This window comes from Orcinus orca, chromosome 19 (assembly GCF_937001465.1).
Source record: "Orcinus orca chromosome 19, mOrcOrc1.1, whole genome shotgun sequence".
NCBI classification, from domain to species: domain Eukaryota; kingdom Metazoa; phylum Chordata; class Mammalia; order Artiodactyla; family Delphinidae; genus Orcinus; species Orcinus orca.
In genome coordinates, this window is record NC_064577.1 from 36,289,080 (window position 1) to 36,312,657 (window position 23,578).

At 45.6% G+C, this 23,578-nt stretch overlaps 3 protein-coding genes across 7 annotated transcripts in view; all 3 read right to left on the bottom strand.

Annotated features, from left to right (window-relative positions):
* Nucleotides 1–6,743, bottom strand: part of MAP3K3 (mitogen-activated protein kinase kinase kinase 3) — a 71,401-nt gene extending 64,658 nt beyond the window's left edge. The window contains exon 1 of one of the 2 annotated variants that reach the window (XM_033438906.2): nt 6,602–6,743. The gene's annotated coding sequence lies outside the window, so the exon portion shown is untranslated. Of the gene's footprint in view, nt 1–6,168; nt 6,271–6,601 lie in introns of those variants that run through there. The other variant, XM_033438907.2, reaches the window with a different exon arrangement.
* Nucleotides 5,723–9,624, bottom strand: LOC101271442 (translational activator of cytochrome c oxidase 1). The gene is made up of 5 exons (XM_004275653.4): nt 9,180–9,624; nt 8,769–8,875; nt 7,274–7,401; nt 6,602–6,779; nt 5,723–6,270 (listed from the first exon to the last, which is right to left on the bottom strand). Exons 1-5 carry the CDS (start codon nt 9,457–9,459, stop codon nt 6,070–6,072), a joined length of 894 nt encoding a protein of 297 aa, XP_004275701.1. The 5' UTR covers nt 9,460–9,624; the 3' UTR covers nt 5,723–6,069.
* A 155-nt stretch (nt 9,625–9,779) lies between these two features.
* The window catches only part of DCAF7 (DDB1 and CUL4 associated factor 7), a 33,883-nt gene continuing 20,084 nt past the window's right edge, over nt 9,780–23,578 (bottom strand). The window contains exons 7-9 of one of the 4 annotated variants that reach the window (XR_007473533.1): nt 21,610–21,847; nt 19,345–19,422; nt 9,780–9,902 (exon numbers count right to left, since the gene is read on the bottom strand). Coding sequence is in view for 2 of the 4 variants with exons in the window: in XM_033438918.2 (XP_033294809.1) it covers nt 21,675–21,847 (173 nt within the window). In the remaining 2 variants the exon portion in view is untranslated. Of the gene's footprint in view, nt 9,903–16,902; nt 21,848–23,578 lie in introns of those variants that run through there. The other 3 variants (XR_004486453.2, XM_033438918.2, XM_004275654.4) reach the window with 3 other exon arrangements.

Here is a 23,578-nt window from a genome sequence, read left to right on the forward strand (position 1 = left end):
CTTGCTCCTCTGTTTTCCCAATTGTTAAAATACAAACCTAGGAGGCGTCTTCCTTGATTTCACTTTCCCTAACATCCCTATATCCAGTCATCCAGCAAGTCTTTTCAGCTCTCCTTTCAAAATGTATCTGAATCCAACTACTCACCACTTCCACCCTAGTGCAAGCCACCACCATCTCTACTGTATAACTGCCCTAGCCTCCTAACTGGTTTCCCTGTTTCCTCTGTGGCCACCCAGCAAATGATTCTCCACACAGCAGCCAGAGTGATCCTTGTAAAATGTAATTCAGATCATGTCACTCCCCTGCTCTCAACCCTCCAATGGCTTCCCACCACACTTAGAATAGAATCTTCCAGGCCCAACAGGAGCCGGCTCCAGCCATCCTCTCCTACCACAACTCTCCTGCTCCCTCAATCGCTCCAGCCACACTGGCATTCTCACCATACTTTGAACCTACCAAGCTCAGGACCTTTGCACTTGCCATTTGTTCTGCCTAGAATGCTCTTCCCTAAGATGTTCCCACAGCTAATTCTTGCATTGCATTCAGGTCTCTGCTTAGATATCAACTATTAAGAGCGCCTAAACACACGATCCAAAATAGCCCCTCTCCCCTCCATCATTCTGTATTTCTACATTCTGCCTTATTTTTCTTCATAGTGCCTGAAATTATATACTTAGTCTTTCTTCCAACTACAATGAACATAAGCCGTGTAGGAAGAGGGATTTTGTCCTGTTCACTGCGCTATCACCGGCACTTTGAACAGTGCCTCGTACATAGTAGCACATGCAATACAACTACATTAAGTCTTTAGCTGAAAAGAGCCTTCTGATTTTTCTTCTACTTTACTATCAACTGCTTTCTTTGAGGGCTTCATTTCTGTTGCCTGCTGCTTAACCAGCCATCTCAAACATTCCCATGCTGCATTTACCATACTGGGCTTTCTTCTGAACTTCAGAGGCATCACCCATTGAGTACCCCACAGGCACCTCAAATTCTACAGGTCCAAATTGAACTGATCATTTTCCTCCATAGTTCTCTATATCCTCTCTCCATCTTCAGTTCCCCAAGCTGGATGCTTCTGAGTTATCTAACTTGGAGAGCTCTTTCTCTCCATTTCCCTTCCCCCACAGCTAATCTCGACCATGTCTCCAATCTGTCCACTCCTCTCCCAGCCCCAGCTCCACCATCCTAGTTCAAACCCCCAAAATCTCTCACTTGGATTACTTAGTTTAACAGCCTCTCAAGATCACTCCCATCACAGGGTGATCCTTTAAAATGGATACCTGATCCCGTCATGCTCTGCTTAAAAACTTTAAGGCTTCCCTGGTGGCACAGTGGTTGAGAGTCCGCCTGCTGATGCAGGGGACACGGGTTCGTGCCCCGGTCTGGGAGGTTCCCACATGCCACGGAGCGGCTGGGCCCGTGAGCCATGGCCGCTGAGCCTGCACCAACGGAGCCTGTGCTCCGCAAGGGGAGAGGCCACAGCGGTGAGAGGCCCGTGTACTGAAAAAAAAAAAAAAAAAAAAAAAAAAGATGGTCTAGCATCTCTCACAGCACATTCAAAAAAACAAATATTTGGGACTTCCCTGGTGGCACAGTGGTTAAGACTCCGTGCTCCCAATGCAAGGGGCCCAGGTTTGATCCCTGGTCACGGAACTAGATCCCACATGCATGCCACAACTAAGAGTTCACGTGCCTCAACTAAAGGAGCTGGCGAGCCACAACTAAGGAGCCCACCTGCCGCAACTAGACCCGGTGCAACCAAATAAATAAATATTTTAAAAAACTCAGAATTCACAAGATATAAATTAATTAGGCTTCACTCTACTGGCTCTTAAAAATAGTCAAAGTGCTCAACATATAATTCTTAAAAAAAACAATTATTTGTTGAATAAATAAGTGAACTTCAAATGGGTATGTTAGTAATTGAATGTAATTTCCACAGGTGTGCCCTTTTAGCTATGTATTTTATCTACTCTATGTTGTCTCTCTCCTCACTCTTCATTTTCCCCATGTGAAGGCTCCCAACTGGGCCAGGCCTTCTCAAGTCTATTCCCCTAGTTTTACACTGAGTAGATGCTCCTGGTTAAGCACGTGAGCCACTCCTGACCCCAAGACTCATTAGGCAGCCAATCACACACCAGCTGCACATTTTCCTTTTTTCTTCCAAGAGCATAGGACACATGACAGGGAACAATAAATACAAATGAATAAATTTCCTTAAGGGATAGCTCAATGAATTTGGTGTAAAAACAAAAACAAACCAAAAAACCTATCACCTAATTTGATGAAAATTCTTTTAATTCAGAGGTAAAGTGGAATATATTCAGATTACCAGTTCAACCAGTTAGTTTATCTGCATTGTTAAGAAGTGATGTACACAGAAGATTTTTACATCTCCTTTACATTTTTATATATTGACATTTACTTCTAAAGAAAAATTGCTTTTCGTTTTGAAATTCCACTTCTATAAATTTATCCTAAAGAATATTTTGCAAGAGAGCAAAGGTAAAGAATGTTCATCGTAGCATCTTCTGTAAGATAGACAACCCAAATGTCCATTGATAGAGACTAGTTAAATAAATTATGGCACATTAATTAATACAATAAAATACTACGTAGCTACTAAAAAGAATGAAGCAGACGTCTCCATTCTAATACCAAAAGGAATCCAGGATATATCTGGGGGCAGGGGGCGCAGGAGACAGGTTATAAAGCAGATATATATAGGGTGATCACATTTCAGTTTTTAAAATAGTTCTTTCACACTTAGTGGGAAAAAAGGCCAACATACACTGAACACTTCCTATTGCCAGGCACTGTTTTAAGTGCTTAGCATATATTAACTTATTTAATTCTCAAAACAGCCTTATGATATAGATGCTATTATCCCCATTTTATAGATGAAGAAATAAGTACCAAGAGGTTAAGTTCTTCCCCAAGGTTGCTAGCAACTGACAAGAGTCAGAATTTGTGCCCCAGAAGATTGACACCAATGAGAAGAGCAGACTGTTAATGGTGGTTGTTATTTTAGGAGGTTAGGATTAGATGGGACTTTAATTTTTTTGCTGTATATTTCTATAACGTTTGACTTTTTAAAAAACAATAAAGGTTACCTTTTTGGCACAAACCAAAGAAAGATAAAAAGAGGAAAAAGTAAAAACTTCTATCCCATTCACTGTCTGGGGATAGAATAAAGAGAGAAAGTGATTTCAGTCAAGACGAGTGTAGTATCTATCATGACACTCTCTTTTGTGAGATCTACTGGCTCACTTATTTTCTCTTCATAGAATGTCTTCAGAGGAGTCCTCAGGGATTCAAAAGTTGAGGACTCTTAGAGTGTGAAGCTTTATTGACAGCTGTGCTATATATTTCCGAGAGAAAAAAAAAGTAACTCAACCACACGACTGAATTTCCAGAGTTGGCTAGAGGCAGAGTCTTCACTGTTCCTGTCTGATTCAGCGGGGGCCCCTGGCAGAGTTGGGGCAGCTACATACCACACAAGCGCTTCTCGTAAGAGTCAAGGCTATGGACAGAGCCTGTCACTGATACTTCCATCCCACTGAAAGGAAACTTGAAAATGAGCCCGAGCCAGCTCAAGGCTCTAAATGATTTTGTGTTGCTAAGACAATGACCAAAGATAAGGCAAAGGCAAGCCAGGACCAGACGCTATTCTTCTGACTTTAAGGTACACCTGAATCCCACCCTCTCACATGCTGTCTCCCTAACAGGACAATAATGTGACTAGTTTTCTTTTTAAAAAAATGCTTCCCTGATAAAGTAAGATACGATTATTGAAAATAAAACTCAATTATAACATCACCACCCAGAGATAACCAGTTTTGATATTTTGGTATACTTCCTTCTAGTCTTTTTTTAAAAGTTCATATATAAAGTATGATATATATTTTAAAATTTGGACCATACTATACATATAGTTTTGCATCTTTGTTTTTCACTTAACATTATATTGTAAACATTTTCTCTGACATAAAATATTCTTTGAAAAATAATTTCTAGTGGCAGAATAACTCATACCCTCTTTACTTAACTATTCAGTTAAATAGTTAACTATTTAACCTGTAGAGCTAAGGGTCTCTTTACCAGATCTAGAGGCAGAGCAGGTCCAAGTAAGCTTTCATTTCTGCCTTTCCCATACTAATTGCAGGAAAGACTGCAGGGCACCGCCAGGGGTCAGTGCAGAGCTGTTTAGTATGTCTTTATGCAAGAAAACTGGTTACACAAGAATTCACATTAACAAATCCTATCTATTAGATTAGAGGACTATTCACATGAGTAACCAAGTTCCCTTCTAGAGCAGGCTTCCTTAGTACGGATTTCTCAGATCAGCATGACCACATTCTTCCAAATTAATTTATATTCAACATTTATAATAGACCTTGGTTTATTTCATACAGATGTAGTTCTCACCTGCTTGGTATGAGATCATCTGTGCATAAAATACTTGGCCTGACTATTTTGTAGGTTTGTTTTGAAAATCAAATGAATAAAATATGAAAGTATCTTATAAGTTAGGAAGTGGCATTTAAACTTTACATTGCCCTATTTTAATGATGTGCTATTCAGATATTTAGATGAGTTATCTCCTATAAAAACTAAAGAATGCCAGGTAGTACCAAAATTATGAAATGAGGTATAACAGCATATGCTTTGGCACGATAACAGGTTATTTCATTGGTTTTCCTCCCTCTAGCCTTCACTCTCCAGCTGTTGAAGTCATCATGGAATTAGTAATCTGTTTTTCCTAGAAGGTGAAGTTATCATTTAGCCAATCTGGTTTTAGTTCTTTTCCATCCTCATTTACCTACGAGTCCTTCAGGAAAATTACTCTGAGCTCAGAACTGGCTTAAACAACTTACAAGAAGGTGGATAACAGGGATCAAAAAGCCGCTCCGGGACTGACACGCCTGACGGGCTCCAGCACAGGTGGTTGGCACTCCTTGTCTCTCTAAACCCAGAAGTGGCTCAGGAACAAAAGGCACCAAGGCCCCTATTTCCCACCTGGCCAGGCTTCTGACTCAGCCTTCTTTCTGTTCTTATCTCCTTTCCAGTTCCCAGTGCCCCATCATCTGGCATCAGGGATGGAAAGGAGCCAGGGCTGGGCATTCTGGGGATCAAGCAGCTTTAAAAACCAGCTTGGTACAGCCCTTCCTGAGCGCAGCCCACTGACAGGTCCACTCTGAGCAATCTCAGAACACAGAGGGACCCAGGCAAAGCAGGGCCTGGAGTCCCTTATCACTGGCACTTGATCTCCTTCGGGGCCACAGCCTTAAGCTCTCTGACAGAAGAAGGGTACAGAGGCCACACAAAGAGAACAAGGATGCGTGCACAGCACCTCACATTGCCCTGGGACAGCTCCGGTAGAGAGCAATCCTGTGTCTTCCCCATGAGGTCCTACGTCTTAGAGTGGATCTAACACAGGGCATCAATTGAACAGCCTGTAAGTGCAGTTCCTGGTACACAGTAGGTGTTTGATCAATATTAGTTATGTGAAAGAATGACAGGTTTAAGCCATTAGATGAGCACTAGAGCACAAAGTACCTGGAGGGAGCTACATTTCTATGGTCAATCAAAAAAATAAAGTCTTGGGATTGGAGTAGTGGAACTAAGCCTACAGACTTGAAAGGAAGTCAAGAGGGTCCCAGCAACTGGACACAAACCCAGGAACACTCAAGAGTCATACAACAGCAGTGCGGCAAACCCAGATCAATAACTGTTATTATTTAAGAGCAGTTTCTAGTACATGGGCCCTCAGGGCACCTACCATCCCCACAAGGGCCAACTTCCTGAGATCAGAATCTGACCAGCTGACTGGCCTCACTCTGCATCCAGAAGGATGTGGAGGGGCTCACCTGGGAGGGCACGGAGACACCAGCAGAGCTGACAAATAGGCTTCACAAAAGTGCAGGGATTCCGCTGACCACAAACTACAGGTCTTCTGCTTCCTAACCTGCTAGACCACCCACCGCCCTGACCTGCTTGAGTCTCAGAGGACACTGCAGAAGCTTGTGCTCCAGAATAGGCTGCCAGGGGCACGTACAGCCTGGCTACTCAATGTTGTCATAGACGTGGATCACGTCATTGTGGTTGCCGAGAGCCTGGATGAGATGGGCAGCCTGCTCCAGGTCAGGGTCAGCCAGCCGCACCTTTGTGTTGGGGATGAACTCTAGCATACAGGACACAGAACACAGGCCCAGGGAGTCCAGCTTCTTCCTCACTTGATGCAGTGAAGAGGCATCACAAATAAACTAGGAACAAAGGAAAGTCAGGAGGTAAGTAGCCAGGAGATAACAGGACAAAGCTGGACAGAAGTTTGCAAAACCTGAATGGAATTACTGTATCACTGGGTTTAAGTCTTCACTGGCAGAAACAGAGTTTTCAATGTTCTGAATCCTTCTCATCGTCCTCAAGAGAGTAAGCCCTATCCGGTATTCTCTTAGTAAATGTCTGTGCAATATGTGAGCTCTTTATCTCACCTGTACCCCGGGCACAGGAAAGAAGAGACTGACAGAAGCATGCCTTAACATGTCAATCAGGGGCCTCTCGGAAGTCCACCAAACACTAAGGCTTCACACTCACTTTAAAAATGTTCGTTTCCTCTTCATCTTCAGTTTCCTTGACATCCTCAGCTCCTGCTTCTATTGCCAGCTCCAGGGCACGCTCCAGATTCACAGCTTTCTTCTCTTTGTCCTCCACTCCAACCACGATCACCCCCTTTTTGTCAAAGGAGTGGCGAGCTCCTTCAGCCATCATTCCCCTAATAGGAAAGGAAATGGGCCAGAAAGAATGCCTTTAGACACTCATTCCCACCCAGCCCCTGGAGTATAAACAGACATGGAGCAGCTCTCTTCCTGAGGCAGATGCAGCTACCACTGGGCAAGGGAATAATCCAAACATAACCCCAACCTTCTATTTTCTGCCCTGTCTGGAGTTTGGAGGATGCAAAGACTTTGCTCATCAATTCCTGTGCAATTAAGATTCCATTCCTGGTTGTACATTTTAAGACCTGGACATTATACAGACAGATGGGATAATGGGACAGAGAGCTCGTTCTACACCTGATGAACAAGTCTTTTGGATCCTGCCCAGTACAGAACACATTAAGGGAGAATAAACGATCCCATTTGGATTCTGCTAAGGATGAAGTGTGTGTAAAACTTGAAACGCCACCAGGAACAACAGTACTTTCCCTGCACAGAATTGGAACCTAAAGACTCTGTACCCTTCTACTCTCCCCAGACACACACCTACCCATTCTTGTTCAGGATATGTTTGATGTCCGAGTGGCACTTGGAGCTACTGTTAGATAACGCCTCAATGAGAAGAGAAGAGCCACCAGGGCCTCGGCCCTCATACAACAAATAAATGTCCTTGGTTTTCTGCAATAAACAACATAATCACATTTTCCGGTTTCCTAGTTCCCTCCTACATGCCAGCCCAGGCACCACAGGCACCACAAAGTTGACTCCATGGGATGGGCTCCCTGGGCTGGAGCCTAGGCTGTTAAGCTTCAATTTTGTCCTCCCCTCTGAGAGGAGGCCCTTGGGACCAACTTTTGAGATAATTGGAAGTACTATCCCTTACTTGGAAGGCAGTCTGTTTCTCTTGTCCCTGAACAATCAATCTGCCATCTCCCAGCTTTGTTTTCGCCCCTCCCCAGCTGAATCCCACATCCACCCCGCCATAGCGCCTACTAAAACTCATTCTCGTACACCTTATCCCGCATGAAACCCACCTGTGCTCCTACCCCAGCGCTGCTGAGTACTGCCACGTGAAATGACACATCTGGGCCTTATCAAATAGCATAGCCTCAAAATTCAAACAATCGATCAAAAACTCTAATGACCAATCTCATCTGGATCTCCCACACTGCCTCTGCTCATTCTTTGCCCGCGCATCCGATCTTCACCACTCTCTCCATCACCCTGCCCTGCCGTCTTCCCAGGAACTCTCAACTGATGACTTCTCCCTTCCTCTTTCACAAAGGAAATTAAGGACACCAGGTGGGGGAAAATCCTCTGCCTCCACCGCCTTATCTGCACCACACCTGACAGGAGGGCAGTATGAATGACGGTTAGGCATAGGCTCTGGAGTCTGTCTGGTTCCCTGTCTGTCATTTTCTGTGTGACGTGGTCAAGTCGCCTAATCTTTCAGTGCCTCAGTTTCCATTTAAGGTTGTTCTGAGGAGTCAGTGAGGTAATGCATACAAAGTTCTTATCAAAGAAATTGGCCTGGAATAAGCACTCAATAACTGTTAGCAATTAAGATGACTACTACTTCCTCAGATCCTTCCCCCTTGTCCTAGAGAAGAGGTGTCCCCTCAGCTGGGCTTGCAGACAATTCCCACACCTAGGCTCTACATCCCAGCCCCTCCCACTATCACTATCATCTGCACCCTCTGTATTTCTACTGGCTTTTCTCCTTTAAGGCATAAATATCAGAAAAACAAACCCTTCCTCAAACTAACACCAGGGCTTTCCCCAAACTGTGGCCCTTCTTTTTACCCCATCTCCTCAAAACTCAGCTCAGCAATCCTAGGCTATATAGTTCTGTACGCTGTCTATACATCCTGCTCCTGACTGTGCTCCCATAACCAATGGCCGAGAGAAGAGTCACCAGGAGACTTTGGGCTGAGTGTCAACGACATCACTACCCTTCTCTGATAATTTAAGGGGTGTGTGGTGGCCTTCCAGACATGTGCCCTGTAGGGACTGTGATCAAAAACAAAGTTAAACTGAGGACACACCTCCATTTTCAGTGCTGCCTCAATTGTTGCCTTGGGCATGTGCTTGCTGCGACACACCTCTAAGATGCTGGCCAGGTTTCTATTGAACTCGGGGTTGGGGCCTCCTTCTGAGATAGAAAAGAGTAAGCAGAGACATCTCATTATGACATGAGAGAAAAAAGGGATTTCCGCCTCCTACCCCCATCAGCCAAAAGAGCGACAAGTCAGCACTTAGATCTCGGCTTGTTGAGGACACTTTATCCAGTGTTTGAATGAGATCTGGGTAAGTATTTTGGAAAAGAAGTTTTCAATTCGCTCTGAATGAAAGGCCGAGGATCGGGGTGGGCCTGGCCCAACTCTAGGAGGCAAGCAAAGCCGTGGGCATAGTGAGGGCAAGTGGCTACCACCGGGGGGTGACCGTCAAGTTCTCACCTTTAACCGCTAGGCGAATGCTCAAACTGAGCTTAGAGAAGACGCGACTCCTTTCGGTGTCCTTGGGACCCTTGATGTGCCGGACTTTGGACCACTTGTTGTGCCCGGCGAGGACTTCTGCCGTGAGGTGCAGCGTCCGGCCCTCACAGGGGCTACAGCCTGGGGACTCAGGCTGGAAGGCCGGGGGGAAGCGCGGACGAGCCACCCGGACCCCGGGGCCTCGCGCCCACAAGCACTGGGCAGCGGTCCTGCTCAAGGTGACAGGGGCCCAAGCCGCCATCGGCTCCGACCCTGGGCCAAGGTCAGCAAGAGCAGTGGCCGAGGTCAGTCCGCCGAGTCCGCCACTGAAACAAGCAGGTCCAGAGTCTGCGGCCTCCTCAACCCGTCACTGGAGAGCCAAAGGCTCAGGCCCACCCCGGGGAGCCGGAACACGAAGTACGCCGCACCTTCACCGCGGCAGCCCAACCCGGGCAGCCGGAACACGAAGTACGCCGCACCTTCCCCGCGGCAGCCGGGAGCGGGTACATTCAATGGTGTAGCACACTTCCTTTTCCCGGTCCGTTCCAAAAACGCGTCCCCACCGCCCACAAAAGCCGTTCCGTCGCGTGGTACTTGCTTTTCTGTTGCTTGCAGCTGCGCAGAGCCTGGGCGGAGGTGGGGCAACCCTGTGCTCAATCCGTCCTGGTTGCCTGGGGAACGCCGGACTTTACTTCCCACAATGATCTAGTAGAGATACATCTTAGTTATGAAACTGATTTTGCTTCAGAATGACTTCCCAACTCTAAGCAGGCCTAGAATGATAAATGTTTTGTTGTTGCAAAGAAATAGGTAGTTCAATCACTTCACTTTAAGGTAGGGAAATCGCCGCCCAGAGATGTGATTTATCCAATCATTTAGTCTCTCTGAACTTCCTCTTCGATATCTGTAAATAAGGATGCTCCTACTTGCTTTACCAACGTAAGAGGGTTGAAAAAAGCTCTTGGAGCTTTAAAGTAATAAAATCTTATGTAAATAGCAGCAGCGATCATAGTGATGAAGTCCCTAAATGCAAGAGACACTTGCCATCCTGGAGAGGGAGGATGATCAGAAGAGTTTCCTGGAGCCTAATTCGCCTCTGCATTTTCCCTCTGCTCTCACAGAAGAGAAAACCGATGCCATTAGGAGGAGAAGGTATAGAACAAACAAAGCAGGAACTGTGAACAACTTTCCAGTGGCTCCCCAGGCTGGTGAGATTAAATCCAAAAACTTGGTGTGTTAGATAGAGAGCAGGTTAAGTTTGTGGCCTCTGGTCCGAACTGGTGGGTTCAAACCCCGGTTGCTACACTTACTTGTGTAACCTTGGGCAAGTTCCTTTACTTTCCTATATTTCAGTTTTCTTACCTGTAGAATGGCCTTGCTATCTTTAAATGGGATAATGGATAAAATACACAGGCATAGGTTTTATGTTATTTTTTAGCTATTATGTAAGAACCTTCATAATCTCAGATCTACTCATTCTTCTGGTCTCATGTCCTGACACTACAGTCCAGTTGGAGGGAATTATACTCACTGTACTCTGAATACAAGTCTTTATTACCTCTTTGCCCCTATCTGCTTGGAGTGAACTTCACTGTCTCGGTGATAAAATCTTCATCGTGCTTCAAGACCCAGTTCAGCTGTCCCCTCCTTGGTTAAAGCCTTCCTAAGAGTCCTTCTTTGAGTTTTTAGCTGTAACTAATAGTGCACTTATGAATTGTTAATTTATTATTTTTTATTATCGAAGCTACTTGGGCTGGGCACTCTCCTCCTTGTACTTTGCAGATTACGCAGAAACACCAGATTGCTCCTACTGCTTCTCCCAATTCTTGTATTAAGCACAAACCTGTGTCTTTGCTGTTCTACCTCACTTCTGGCTAATTTTTATTCTTCCTTCAAGATTCAGCTCAGGCATCATTTCCCACCAGAGGAAAACATCTGCAAATTCTCCGTTTGGGTTCAGATGCTCTACTCTGTGGGTTCACATAACCCTTCATACATGTCTGTACCTTAACACTTACTTTTTTAATATCAAAATGTTTGTCTCTGCCATGATATTAAATTCTTTGAGAGCAGGACTGTACTCCTGTGCCCAGTACAGCTTTTTTTTTTAACAAAAACTTTACTGACATGTAATTTAAATATCATACAAATCACCAATTTAAAGCGTACAATGTTTTTTAGTATATTCAGATTTGTGTAGCCATCACCCAAATTTTACATTTTCATCACTCCCTAAAGAAAGTACCCATTAGCAGTTACTCCCCATTTTCCCCAGTTCCCCCAGTCCTAGGCAACCACCACTTTACTTCTGTCTCTATGGGTCTGCCTATTCTGGACATTTCATATGAATGGAATCATACAATATGTGGTTCTTTTGACTGGCTTCTTTCATTTATCATAACGTTTTCAGGGTTCATCCATGTTGTTAACTAATGTTCCATTGCATGAATATACCACGTTTTATTTATCCATTCATCAGTTGATGGACATTTGGGTTTTTTCCACCTTTTGACCATTCTGAATAATGCTGTTATGAACGTTCACATACAGGTTTTTGCGTAGACATATATTTTCATTTCTCTTGGGTATATGCCTAGGAGTGGAATTGGTGAGTCATACAGTAACTCTGTTCGATCTTTTGAGGAACTGCCAGAGTGTTTTCCAAAATGGTTGCATTGTTTACATCCCTACCAGTAGTGCATGAGGGTTCCAATTTCTCCACATCCTTGCCAAAACTTGTTATCATCTCTTTTTGACTCTAGCTGTTGTCATCCTAGTGGGTATGAAGTGGTATTTCATTGTGGTTTTGTTTGTTTGTTTTTTCTCATTGTGGTTTTGATTTCTATTTCCCAGATGACTAATGATGTTGATCATCTTTTCATGTGCTTGCTAGCTATTCATATAGAGTATTACTTTTTGTAATTTAAAAATATAGCTTAGGGGCTTCCCTGGTGGCGCAGTGGTTAAGAATCCGCCTGCCAATGCAGGGGAGAGGGGTTTGAGCCCTGGTCAGGGAAGATCCCAGATGCTGCGGAGCAACTAAGCCCACAAGCCACAACTACTGAGCCCGCGTGCCACAATTACTGAAGCCCGCGTGCCTAGAGCCCGTGCTCCGTAACAAGAGAAGACACCACAATGAGAAGCCCGTGCACCGCAATGAAGAGTAGCCCCTACTCGCCACAACTAGAGAAAGCTCGCGTGCAGAAACAGACCCAACACAGCCAAAAAAAAAATTATTAAAAATAATAATAATAAATAAGAATATAGCTTAACATAAATGTTACTTCAAGTAGCAAAAAGCAAATGAAGGAAATCTATAATCACAAATAAGAGTAGAGGCCAAGGGTTTCCCTGGTGGCATAGTAGTTGAGAGTCTGCCTGCCAATGCAGGGGACACGGGTTCGAGCCCTGGTTTGAGGGATCCCACATGCCGTGGAGCAACTGGGCCCGTGAGCCACAACTACTGAGCCAGCGCCTCGGGAGCCTGTGCTCCGCAACAAGAGAGGCCGCGACAGTGAGAGGCACGTGCACCGCGATGAGAAATGGCCTCGGCTCGCCGCAACTAGAGAAAGCCCTCGTACAGAAACGAAGACCCAACACAGCCAAAAATAAATAAATTAATTGAAAATAAAAAAAGAGTAGAGGCCAAAACAAAGTTTGAGATAGTCCTGGTCCAATCAGCCTAAACCCACCAGGGCAAAGCTGTAGTCCAACAATGTCAGTCTATCAACTCACTGCAACAAGGCAAACTGCACACCAGAGGGATGGTGGAGTGTCTCACTAAAGGAAAAGATCTCTATTATATAATTATGGGAATGAGTGGAGGTTAGGTGAAATTTCAATGAAACAGGGTTTGATATACTCAAAGGAATACAGAGTTATATGAAAAGAGAGTCAACATCAGCTCTGGACTGCAAAGTAGACCCAAGGTTAAGTTTCCTTGAAAACTACAATGTTAAATGTGGAAAGTTGTGTTCAGAAAGCCCTGAAGTTCTACACCTGGGTTGGAAATCAAGGCTGCTTTTCTATCAAAGCAACTTAGATTCTCCAAGCAAGACTGTAAGGCTTCATTCTCACTGGACATAATTTCAAACAGCAAACTTCCCGACAGTCTATGATTTTATTTTATTTATTTATTTATTTTTGGCCACACCACGTGGCACGCAGGATCTTAGTTCCTCGACCAGGGATTGAACCCTGCAGTGGAAGCATGGACTCATCGCTGGACCACCAGGGAATTCCGTCTGATTTTAGAGAACAGTTTCTTAGTGAATTTTTAAAAGCCACCCAGAGAAGGGAATTATTATCTGATAAGTTGCAGTGTGTGCTTGGGAGAAATATTGTTTCCTGTTAACTTTGCACCTGGTTTTATCTGTGTCTGTTTATCTGTGATGAATGGCAGGGCAGATTTTTACTTTCTCAGTCTGAGCTAATATTCATGTCTCAAAATGAATTCACAGGTGACTGAACCATCCCTAGAGACCTGGCTGTCAAGATCATTGAAAAAAAAAAAATTTTTTTGGCTGCTTTGGGTCTTTGTTGCTGCACGCAGGTTTTCTCTAGTTGCTGTGAGCAGGGGCTACTCTTCGTTGCAGTGCATGGGCTTCTCATTGCAGTGGCTTCTCTTGTTGCAGAGCATGGGTTCTAGAGCACAGGCTCAGTAGTTGTGGCACAGGGGCTTAGTTGCTTCACGGCATGTGGGATCTTCCGGAACCAGGGCTCGAACCCATGTCCCCTGAATTGGCAGGCAGATTCTCAACCACTGTACCACCAGGGAAGTCCCTGAAATTTTTAACTTACAATGAACCTTGGATTCTAAAGACTGGCTGAAGGCATCATTCTACTAGGTTTGAACAGGTGTCGTCTAGTACTAACGGCTCTCAATGAATAGAACCACACTCGTTACTATTCCAGATACTCTTGCTAATTTGATGGTATGGTGGAGACATTACTTTATTTCCTCTTCCTAGGCACACAGGAAAAATACATTCCTTGCAGTTAGGTTGAATGACGTGACTAAAGTGGAAGGCACTTACTAAATACTGGCTCACTGAACCAATCAAAATGTCTTTCTTCTTTTCCTTTGAAATGGCTCAACAAGAGCACAGACTGAAAATAAAAATAAACAGAGGGAGTATTCATCTAGGACTAACAGCATTTGAATAGCAGTGGGATAAAACTCCTCCATCCTATCACATTGGGGCACAGGCTCGGGAAACCAGCTTGGACTTGGAAATTCTAGTCAGCCATCAGAGCCTGATGTCCTCACCCAGGGGACGTGGGAGTTATCATTTCTTGGTCAGCCTTCACAGCCAACAGATTACTGAATCCTGATTAGCCTGTCCCTTAAATCTCTTCGGTTGTGCCCTGCCCTCTCCTTCCCTGCTGCTCCTGCCTTAGTGAGGCTTTTGCTTTTTCTTATGTTGACTATTTTAATAGGTGAGGTGACTCCTTGTCTCACCCCCACTCAGAGGCATGTTCTTCACTGCCTCCTAAAATGCAGAACTGAGCATGACTTCCCTCTGTGTAAATTTTCCAAAGTCTCGTACAGGAGGAAGGTCTAAACTTTCTACAAAGCACAAGACCACCTGCTCCTGCTCTCCTCTCTAGACCCACTTCCCACCACTCCCCACACAAAACCCCACATCACCTTACCATTCTCTGAATAGAACCATATTCTTCTTGCCTCTACAGATTTATACATGGATGTTCTCTCTGCCTTAAATATCTTTCTTTACTCCCAGAAGACTCCTACTCAGCCTTCAAAACCCAGTTCATAACTACAAAGCTACAGTAATCAAGATAGTATGGTACTGGCACTAAAACAGAAATATAGATCAATGGAACAGGATAGAAAGCCCAGAGATAAACCCACGCACATATGGTCACCTTATTTTTGATACAGGAGACAAGAATACACAATGGAGAAAAGACAGCCTCTTCAATAAGTGGTGCTGGGAAAACTGGACAGCTCCATGTAAAAGAATGAAATTAGAACACTCCCTAACACCATACACAAAAATAAACTCAAAATGGATTAAAGACCTAAATGTAAGGCCAGACCCTATAAAATTCTTTAGCGGAAAACATAGGCAGAACACTCTATGACATAAATCACAGCAAGATCCTTTTTGACCCACCTCCTAGAGCAAGCGAAATAAAAACAAAAATAAAAAAATGGGACCTAATGAAACTTAAAAGCTGTTGCACAGCAAAGGAAACCATAAACAAGACGAAAAGACAACCCTCAGAATGGGAGAAAATATTTGCAAACAAAGCAACCGACAAAGGATTAATCTCCACAATATACAAGCAGCTCATTGCAGCTCAATATCAAAAAAACAAACAACCCAATCCAAAAATGGGCAGAAGACCTAAATAGACATCTCTTCAAAGATATACAGATTGCCAACAAACACATGAAAGGATGCTCAACAACACTAATCATTAGAGAAATGCAAATCAAAACTACAATGAGGTTATCACCTCACACCAGTCAGAATGGCCATCATCAAAAAATCTACAAACAATAAATGCTGGAGAGGGTGTGGAGAAAAGGGAACCCTCTTGCACTGTTGGTGGGAATGTAAATTGATACAGCCACTATGGAGAACAGTATGGAGGTTCCTTAAAAAACTAAAAATAGAACTACCATACGACCCAGCAATCCCACTACTGGGCATATACCCGGAGAAAACCATAATTCAAAAAGAGTCATGTACCACAATGTTCATTGCAGCACTACTTACAATAGCCAGGACATGGAAGCAACCTAAGTGTCCGTCAACAGGTGAATGGATAAAGAAGATGTGGCACATATATACAATGGAATATTACTCAGCCATAAAAAGAAAGAAATTGAGTTATTTGTAGTGAGGTGGATGGACCTAGAGTCTGTCATACAGAGTGAAGTAAGTCAGAAAGAGAAAAACAAATAGCGTATGCTAACACATATATATGGAACCTAAAAAAGAAAAAAAAAATGGTTCTGAAGAACCTAGGGGCAGGACAGGAATAAAGACGGAGATGTAGAGAATGGACTTGAGGACACAGGTAGGGGGAAGGGTAAGCTGGGACGAAGTGAGAGAGTGGGGTGGATGTATATACACTACCAAATGTAAAATAGATAGCTAGTGGGAAGCAGCCGCATAGCACAGGGAGATCAGCTCGGTGCTTTGTGACGACCTAGAGGGGTGGGATAGGGAGGGAGGGTGGGAGGGAGACGCAAGAGGGAGGAGATATGGGGATATACGTATATGTATAGCTGATTCACTTTGTTATACAGCAGCAACTAACACACCATTGTAAAGCAATTATACTCCAATAAAAATGTTAAAAAAACAACCACCAAAATAAACCATTCAAGCATCCTTCGTCTTGTGAAGTTTTCCCTGACCCTCTCTGGCTCCCACCCAGACATAGGTGATCACTTCCTCCTCAGGGCCACCAGAGAACCTGAACACACCCATCACTGCACAACACTGCCAGTGTTTCTTTATGGAGATGTCTCTTCTCGTTGACTGTGAGCGACCTGAGGGTCATGGCCCCCAGCAGACAGTAGGTGGTCTGTATTTTGTTAAAGGTGATGAATTAGGCCATCAGATAGTGTGATGGGCTGGGCTGGAGGTCTAATCCCCCAGCCAGTGTGTCTGGAACATGACCACAGTGGCAGAATGGGAAGAACTGAATTCATCACAAGAAGAAATTCAGTCAATCTATACATGTTCAAGTTTTATTACAAAGTATGATGGGCAGAAAATACGGTACTTCTTATACAGGAGGCTGAACAGAATGAAAGGGTGAAAATTAGGTTTAATATATTCAGAAAGCAAGAAATAAAATCATAGATAACACTCCACTTTCAGGTGCCTTTGAAGTAGCCTTCAATGGAGATTTACCATCATGGTTTCACAGCACAGTGTTAAAAAATTTTTTACAAGCCCTGTGTATAATCAATCCTGTGAAAATGTTTTTTTAAAAAAAATGGTTACAGTACAGTTCTGCAAGGGGCAGCTTCCTCTCCACCTGACCATGGGATGCCACAAAACCTATAATGTAGAGGAAAAGTTTAAATATATAACAGGAAATTAAGTTCAGACACACTAGGCTAAAGGGGACAGAAATGGATTGGCTAGCGCTTAACACTTCAGAGAACAAGGAATCTCCATTTTCTCTACATAGAGATTTGTACAATCATGCTACAAATTCACGCTCGGGGGAGGAAGGATGGAAAGTCACTGAAAGAGGGGTCATCAAATACACAGGAACCATATCAAATGATCCATATTCGACTCAAGCAAGTCAAAGCTTCAGCTCCACGAGTTTCATAACACACTGTATTACCACAATCAACCCAAGGTGAGAACATTCTTTCAAATAGCAGGTATCACAAGTTCTTATTCACTGGGTTTTCCCAAAGGCCAGTACTTGTAAGTTTTCCAGCTCTTACACAGACTGCCAGTATCCTCCTTCCTCTTGAGTTTATACTTTGATTAGCTTATCTGTTTCTGGCTTGATACACCAGTCCAAGCCTCTTGGAAAGGCACCTGCATGTTTCTACACTTAAAAAATCACATCTAGGAAGTAGCCTGAGAGGAGCTGGCCCATCCCATGTGGTCACACATTTAACTCTGACCACTAGCAGCAATGACAACGGTGGGAAAAGAGGACGAGGCTCTGCAACACTGAGTAGCTGGCCCAGCCAGTGCAGGGATGGCAGTTCTTGGAGAGCCTGGCCCAGGGTTCACAGTGACTGCTCAGCTCAGCTTTCCTCCCAGGGAAAACCCAACTTCAGTGCCAAGCTGACCCTCCCTCCTCATCCTGGAGCACAGACAGGAAAGGGAAGAGGCTGCTTTGGGGCTTCTACTTTACTGGTCTCCCTTCTCCCAAGTCAGGCAGTCAAAGGAGCTGGGGACAGTGGAGGGAAGTTACTAGGCTGGCCTCCCGTGGTTGGCAGACCCTGCAGCTCCTACATACCTTACAGCCTAGGAATTCAAGGCCCAGGTTGCAGCAGGGAGGAAGTTCTACAGTGGAGAGGCAGTGGGAAGGTAAAGAGGAAGAGAAAAGACAAAAGGGAGGGGGGGAAGTCAGCATGACTGTTTACAACCTCTGCTTCTTCTCTCTACAAACCTACAACCAAGAAGAGCCATTGTCTGGAATGATCGAGGGACTCCCACTCCTGCAAGTTTCTACCACCAAACGACACTAGGGCTGAACTGCAGCAGGAAGGGGTCCCCCTGTCCCCCTGTCCCCAGTTACCCCACATCACAGGCACCTGATGAACAGTCCAGGAAGGCTGACACAGGCCGAGAGCACAGTCTCACTCCACAGCCACATGACGGTCTGAATGCTTCCCCAGCTCAGACCTTTACTGCCCTCTAATATTTTCTCCTTTGCTACCACTGCTTTTCCCCCACATCCTAAATCTCCTCCTAAAATTTCAGACACACCTGCCATCAAAAACTCATCGGAGTCTTAATGTTTTCTGTTTCTTAACCAGTTCTCTGAGAGCCGATCCTGGTTCTGATAAGAAATTCTCACCTGGCTATCAAGTTTCCTCCCTCTTCAAGCCCTCATCTTTCAGCCTGGCTCCTCCCTGGAAAGAGAGGCTTCTGACTCTCCTGGGTGTAAACAACTCGAACTCTTGAAGGACCTGGATCCACTCACCAGCTCTCTGATGGGGAACCTGAGGCCTCATCTATTCAGCAGCCCCCTCCCCTCAGAGCAGACAAGGAAAACAAAGGCGGCTGCGGCTCTGGGGGCCAGAAGCAGGTCAAAGGGCCACAGCCCAGAGAGCCAGAGCCCAGAGGTGCTGCCGCAGCCTTTCCAGTGCAGTCCCGGCAGTGGCTCTTCTCATGTTCAAGGAGTGCAGAGACAGAGCCTCCCAACCTATTCTCGCTGGCTGGCAATCTGAGAACCTAAACACATTAAACAAACACTTGCTTTTGAAACTACAACAGATCTCTGCTTCCTGTGGCGTGGCTGACTAAGAGGCTTTCTAAATCCTGAGACTACAGAAATCCCCTCCTCAGCCATGAGGCCATCTGGCCCATGGCATAAAGGGAGAGTGAGGGAGCCGGGACTTCAAAATCCCAGCATGCCAGCTACTGTGTGTCTGTGTCTGCTTGGGGGGACTGGGGAGTCTCACCTGGGCCCAAGTGGGATGTTGAAAGGAAGAGGACCAGACCACACTGCAGGGCCTAAGGAGGGTGACAGGGCTGGGAGTCTGCAGGGCAAGGAAAAAAAACATTCAAAGTTGTTGTTTTCCACAGTAAATAGCAACTTTATCCAAATATATCCCTATTCTTATTAACAAATTTTTTTTCTCCAGATTATTTTCAAGTTAGAGTGGATAAATCTTCTCAGCACTCAGACCACAAAAGTGGAGATCAGGAAAGGAATCTTAACCGAGAGCTCAGTGTAGTTAAGCCCTGCCCCAGCAGGACCAGCCCCCTCTACCACTAGACCTTCATTTCAGACCCTTTTCCACAGGAAGGAACTGACAGCCTCCTAGAGCAAGTGACACTCAATTTACACTTGCTACCCTTGAGGGAAGGACCCTGGAACCATCAAACACAATAACAAGCAGAGGAGTGTTCTGACCAAGAACTGTTCGCTTTACATCTCCAAATGATGCAGTGCAAATCTGGTGGTAAGTGCAGGAGAGATGACCTCAAGCAGACGGCCAGCCAAAGAGCCTCAAAATCAGAACAATGTATAAAGGGAGAAGGGGAAATACCCTGACTAAAAAGAAGAGCCTTTTTCTTTGGGCCAAGCCCCCGTGTATTAAAGCAAAGAGCTATGACTTTGGGGATACAAATACATCTGCTTCTGAAAAGTAGGACTCAACCAAGAGAGTTTAAGTGTGCAGAAGGACAAAGCTAACTGCTTTGTTTCTCAAAAGCAGATGAGAACTGGACAAAACCATTGGCCTCAAGGTCTGCTTCTCTCCTACTCTCAGACACTCAACTCAGAGGGTCTCAGAAACCTTCCGGCACTTGGCAGAGCGTGACAAACTCCCCCCGCCACCCCGCGCCGACTCTGAGCACGTCCCCAACTCTGCCTGCCCAAGGATTCACCTACCACCGGAATCACACACAGGCCCCCTCCACGGAACTCGCTCATATAACGGACACAGACACCCACAGCCTACAATCCAGTACTGCTCAGAACCTAAGCTGGGGTCAGGGTGGCTGACAGGGGTTCGTGGAGTTCTGAACTGGCTGACCCTGGGTCTCTGAAGCTTTTCTTGCTCTCTATATAACTGATGGCCTGGGATCACCACAGCCTATTGGTCCACCCTTTGCAAGAGCTGACAGTCTCCCACACTCTAAAGGAGATCCTGCTCAGGCTAGATGCTCAGACTGTGCACCTGTCAAGCAGGGCTCTCTCACCTCAGAGCACTCTATCCAAAGAGTGGCCAATATACTGCCACTCACAGTAAACTGAACAAACAGAGATACTGAAGTTCACCTTATACTTCATTCTTGCCTATCATTCAAGACATGAAAGAGACGGGCCGGGGGCTTATATCTGGAGGGAAAAACAGACTCTCAAACTAGGTACTGGAAACATGCTCTAAGCTCAGCTTTCCTGCCACTGTTCCCCTCAGTCAGGCGCCCCAATCAGCCTGGCTAGCTCAGAGCTAACACGTGCCCAAGAGGTCCTGGGGGGCTGGACAGGGGTACTTCCGGGAGTTAACAGAAGGAGTCCCATGTCTGTTTCGGAGCTCAGAATGCCCTTGAGAAGAGCCAGGCTGAGCAAAGGTGTGAGAGCTGGCTGACTTCAGAGCACCGAGGCGGTTTGGGACTCCAGGTCAGGTATGTTCCGCTCAGGCAGTGATTCAAGAAGGCAAACTGCTCATGGGGTCAAGGACCTGGGGCCAGACCCAGGCAGGGAGGGAAGAGAGGAAGGTGCTAACAGGGAGGGCTATGAGACAAAGGAAGAGACCAGGGAGTAAAATTCTTTTCGTAAAAAAATTAGCCTGATAGATAAAAAATATACAAAGTTGAAGTTTGTTAAAGACATTGATAACAGGAGGAAAGACAACTTTGAACTGGCGTTTGTTCCCACCTAAGTGCTCACATGGACACGGACACAGATTGCTGCGGGCAGCAGCAGACAGAGACGTCTGGGACAGATGAATACAAACAGAGCCGGTGCCCACAGTGCTCATTAACACAACGGCTGACAAACAAATATACAGAAATTTTTAATTGAGGAACCAAAGGACATGAGGAAAAGAGAGAAAATCTTAAAACTCAGCCTTGGGCTGAGGAGGCGCCACACGGCACTGAGTCCGGCCCAGAGAGCAGTGGGGCGACTGGCCGGGAACTCCTAGAGCAGCTTCTGGGAACAGTGGGTGCAAAGCAATGAAAGACGTACTGGCCACCGGAAACATGTTTCTTCTTACTTTGGGGGTGGGACAGAGGCGGGAAACACACAAGCCCCTGCCTCGTGGGCACGGCGCCACCGACACTACACTCTGAGTATCTCCAGGCAGTTGTTGTAGCAGATGGCAATCCAGTCGGGCTGAGTCGACGCCCACTGCACGTTGTTGATCTCTCCCTCGGCTGTGTAGGCCAGGATAGGGTCCTCGATGGCCCGAGGCATTTGCTGGATGTCCCAGATGAGGGCCTGATGGTCATCCGCTATGGACACAGAGAGCAAGCGAGCAAGGTCACAACTCAGGCAGTGAGGACCATGACCCCTGCACCTGAGCGGGGATCGTGGTTTACAAAGCATTCATTCACCAAAACCCCAGTGAGGGAGGTTTTACTGCAAGCCCCCATTTTATAAATGAGGAAATGTTAAGGCACATGCCCCAAACCACAGAGCTATGCAGCAGTGAGTGGCAGAGCCCGGACGCAAAGCAAGGCCGCTGCCTCTGACCCATTCACCACAGCAGAGCTGGGATGGCGGAAGGGACTTGGATGGGCACCTCATCTCATCTGGGGCAGGCATCAGGAAAGGAAGAAGGGATGGGATAAAAACGATCCCCAAACATGTCATTTTCAGCCACTTAAAGTACTTGAGTGATTAAAGATCCCTCTCTGACGATTCAATTATTTAATGGGATTCTTTTCCCTCCATCTTATGGACATTTATACATCAATGAGGTGTTATACAGATAATGAGATACAGTGTTGTGGGGACATGTGCCCAAGAAAAGGGCCCTGGGAAATACCAGAAAGAAGGAAAGCACCTTAAAAAGACAGATAAGCACATGAAAAGTGCCTGGAAAGAAATATATCAAAATGAGACCAGTGGTACCATTAGGACCGCAAGGTAATGAGTTATGTTTACTTTTCTCTAGTTCCTAAGTGATGTGTAATGTGGTGGTCATGTTACTTTTACAATCAAAATAATAAGTTCTTAATTTAAGAGAGGAAAAAAAGGGCAATGACCTTCCACACCACAGTGTCCCCTAGTCCCATCACCCATCCCGACGTGAAAGCCTGTCTCTCTCCTGAATAAACTAAACCCTCAGAGGCCGCACAACCTGGGCATGGGTGAGAGACACCCTTCCCAGGACTATCTGCATCAAGAGATCTGGGAAGTCGTTTTAAACACTCGGCACCTCTAAAGCAGTAAGTGCCTTTTCCTCAACCTCAACTGAGCACGCTCTTCAGCACCAGCTCCTGCCACTGGAAGGACACAGGGTGGGTGCGGCACCCAGGGCAGCAGCAGGTCTGCAAAGGCGGCCACTGGGAGCCGAAGGTGGGCTTCTGCTGGGTGGGCTGATACTGTTCTCCTTTCTTTCTTTTTGCTCCTCCTGCCCTTCCCTAGCCACACTCCTGGGAAAAAGCGGGCAAGAGTGAAGAAGTCAGGCCACAACATGAGGCACGCAGGACGGCGTTGGGCCTCAACTGCCCCACAAGGAGACAGACAGGCATGAGCAGAGGGCCCCAAACAGGAAGAGCTTCATGCCTTTCGAACTCATGCTAAAATGGCAGAAACCCACCAAACTACATCGCTCCTCTGGCTCCATAATGAACAAGGAAATGAGGATGCTACTGATTTGTGAGGAGGGGAAAAGTATGTTAGGAGGAAACCCAAGGCTCTGAAAAAGATAAGGAGCACAGCATTATGGGGCTAGAGTGGAATCCTGTCTGTAAAACAAAGGGACAGGTATTCATATGGGAGGGATGTGTACACATGGATCCACCTAAAAGGGTCTGGAAGGAGACCTACCGACCGTCGTGAGTGGTGCCACCTAAACAAAGTGGGGCTGAAGTAGAAATGGGAAAGGAAGCAGAGAAGATGACGTTCACCTTCCTTTTTTTCACATCTCTGTATTGTTGAATTTTTAATAGTAGGCATTGTTTCTAGAATACAAGCACACTGACGGCCAGCGTATTTTTAAGGGGTACTCTTTTGGG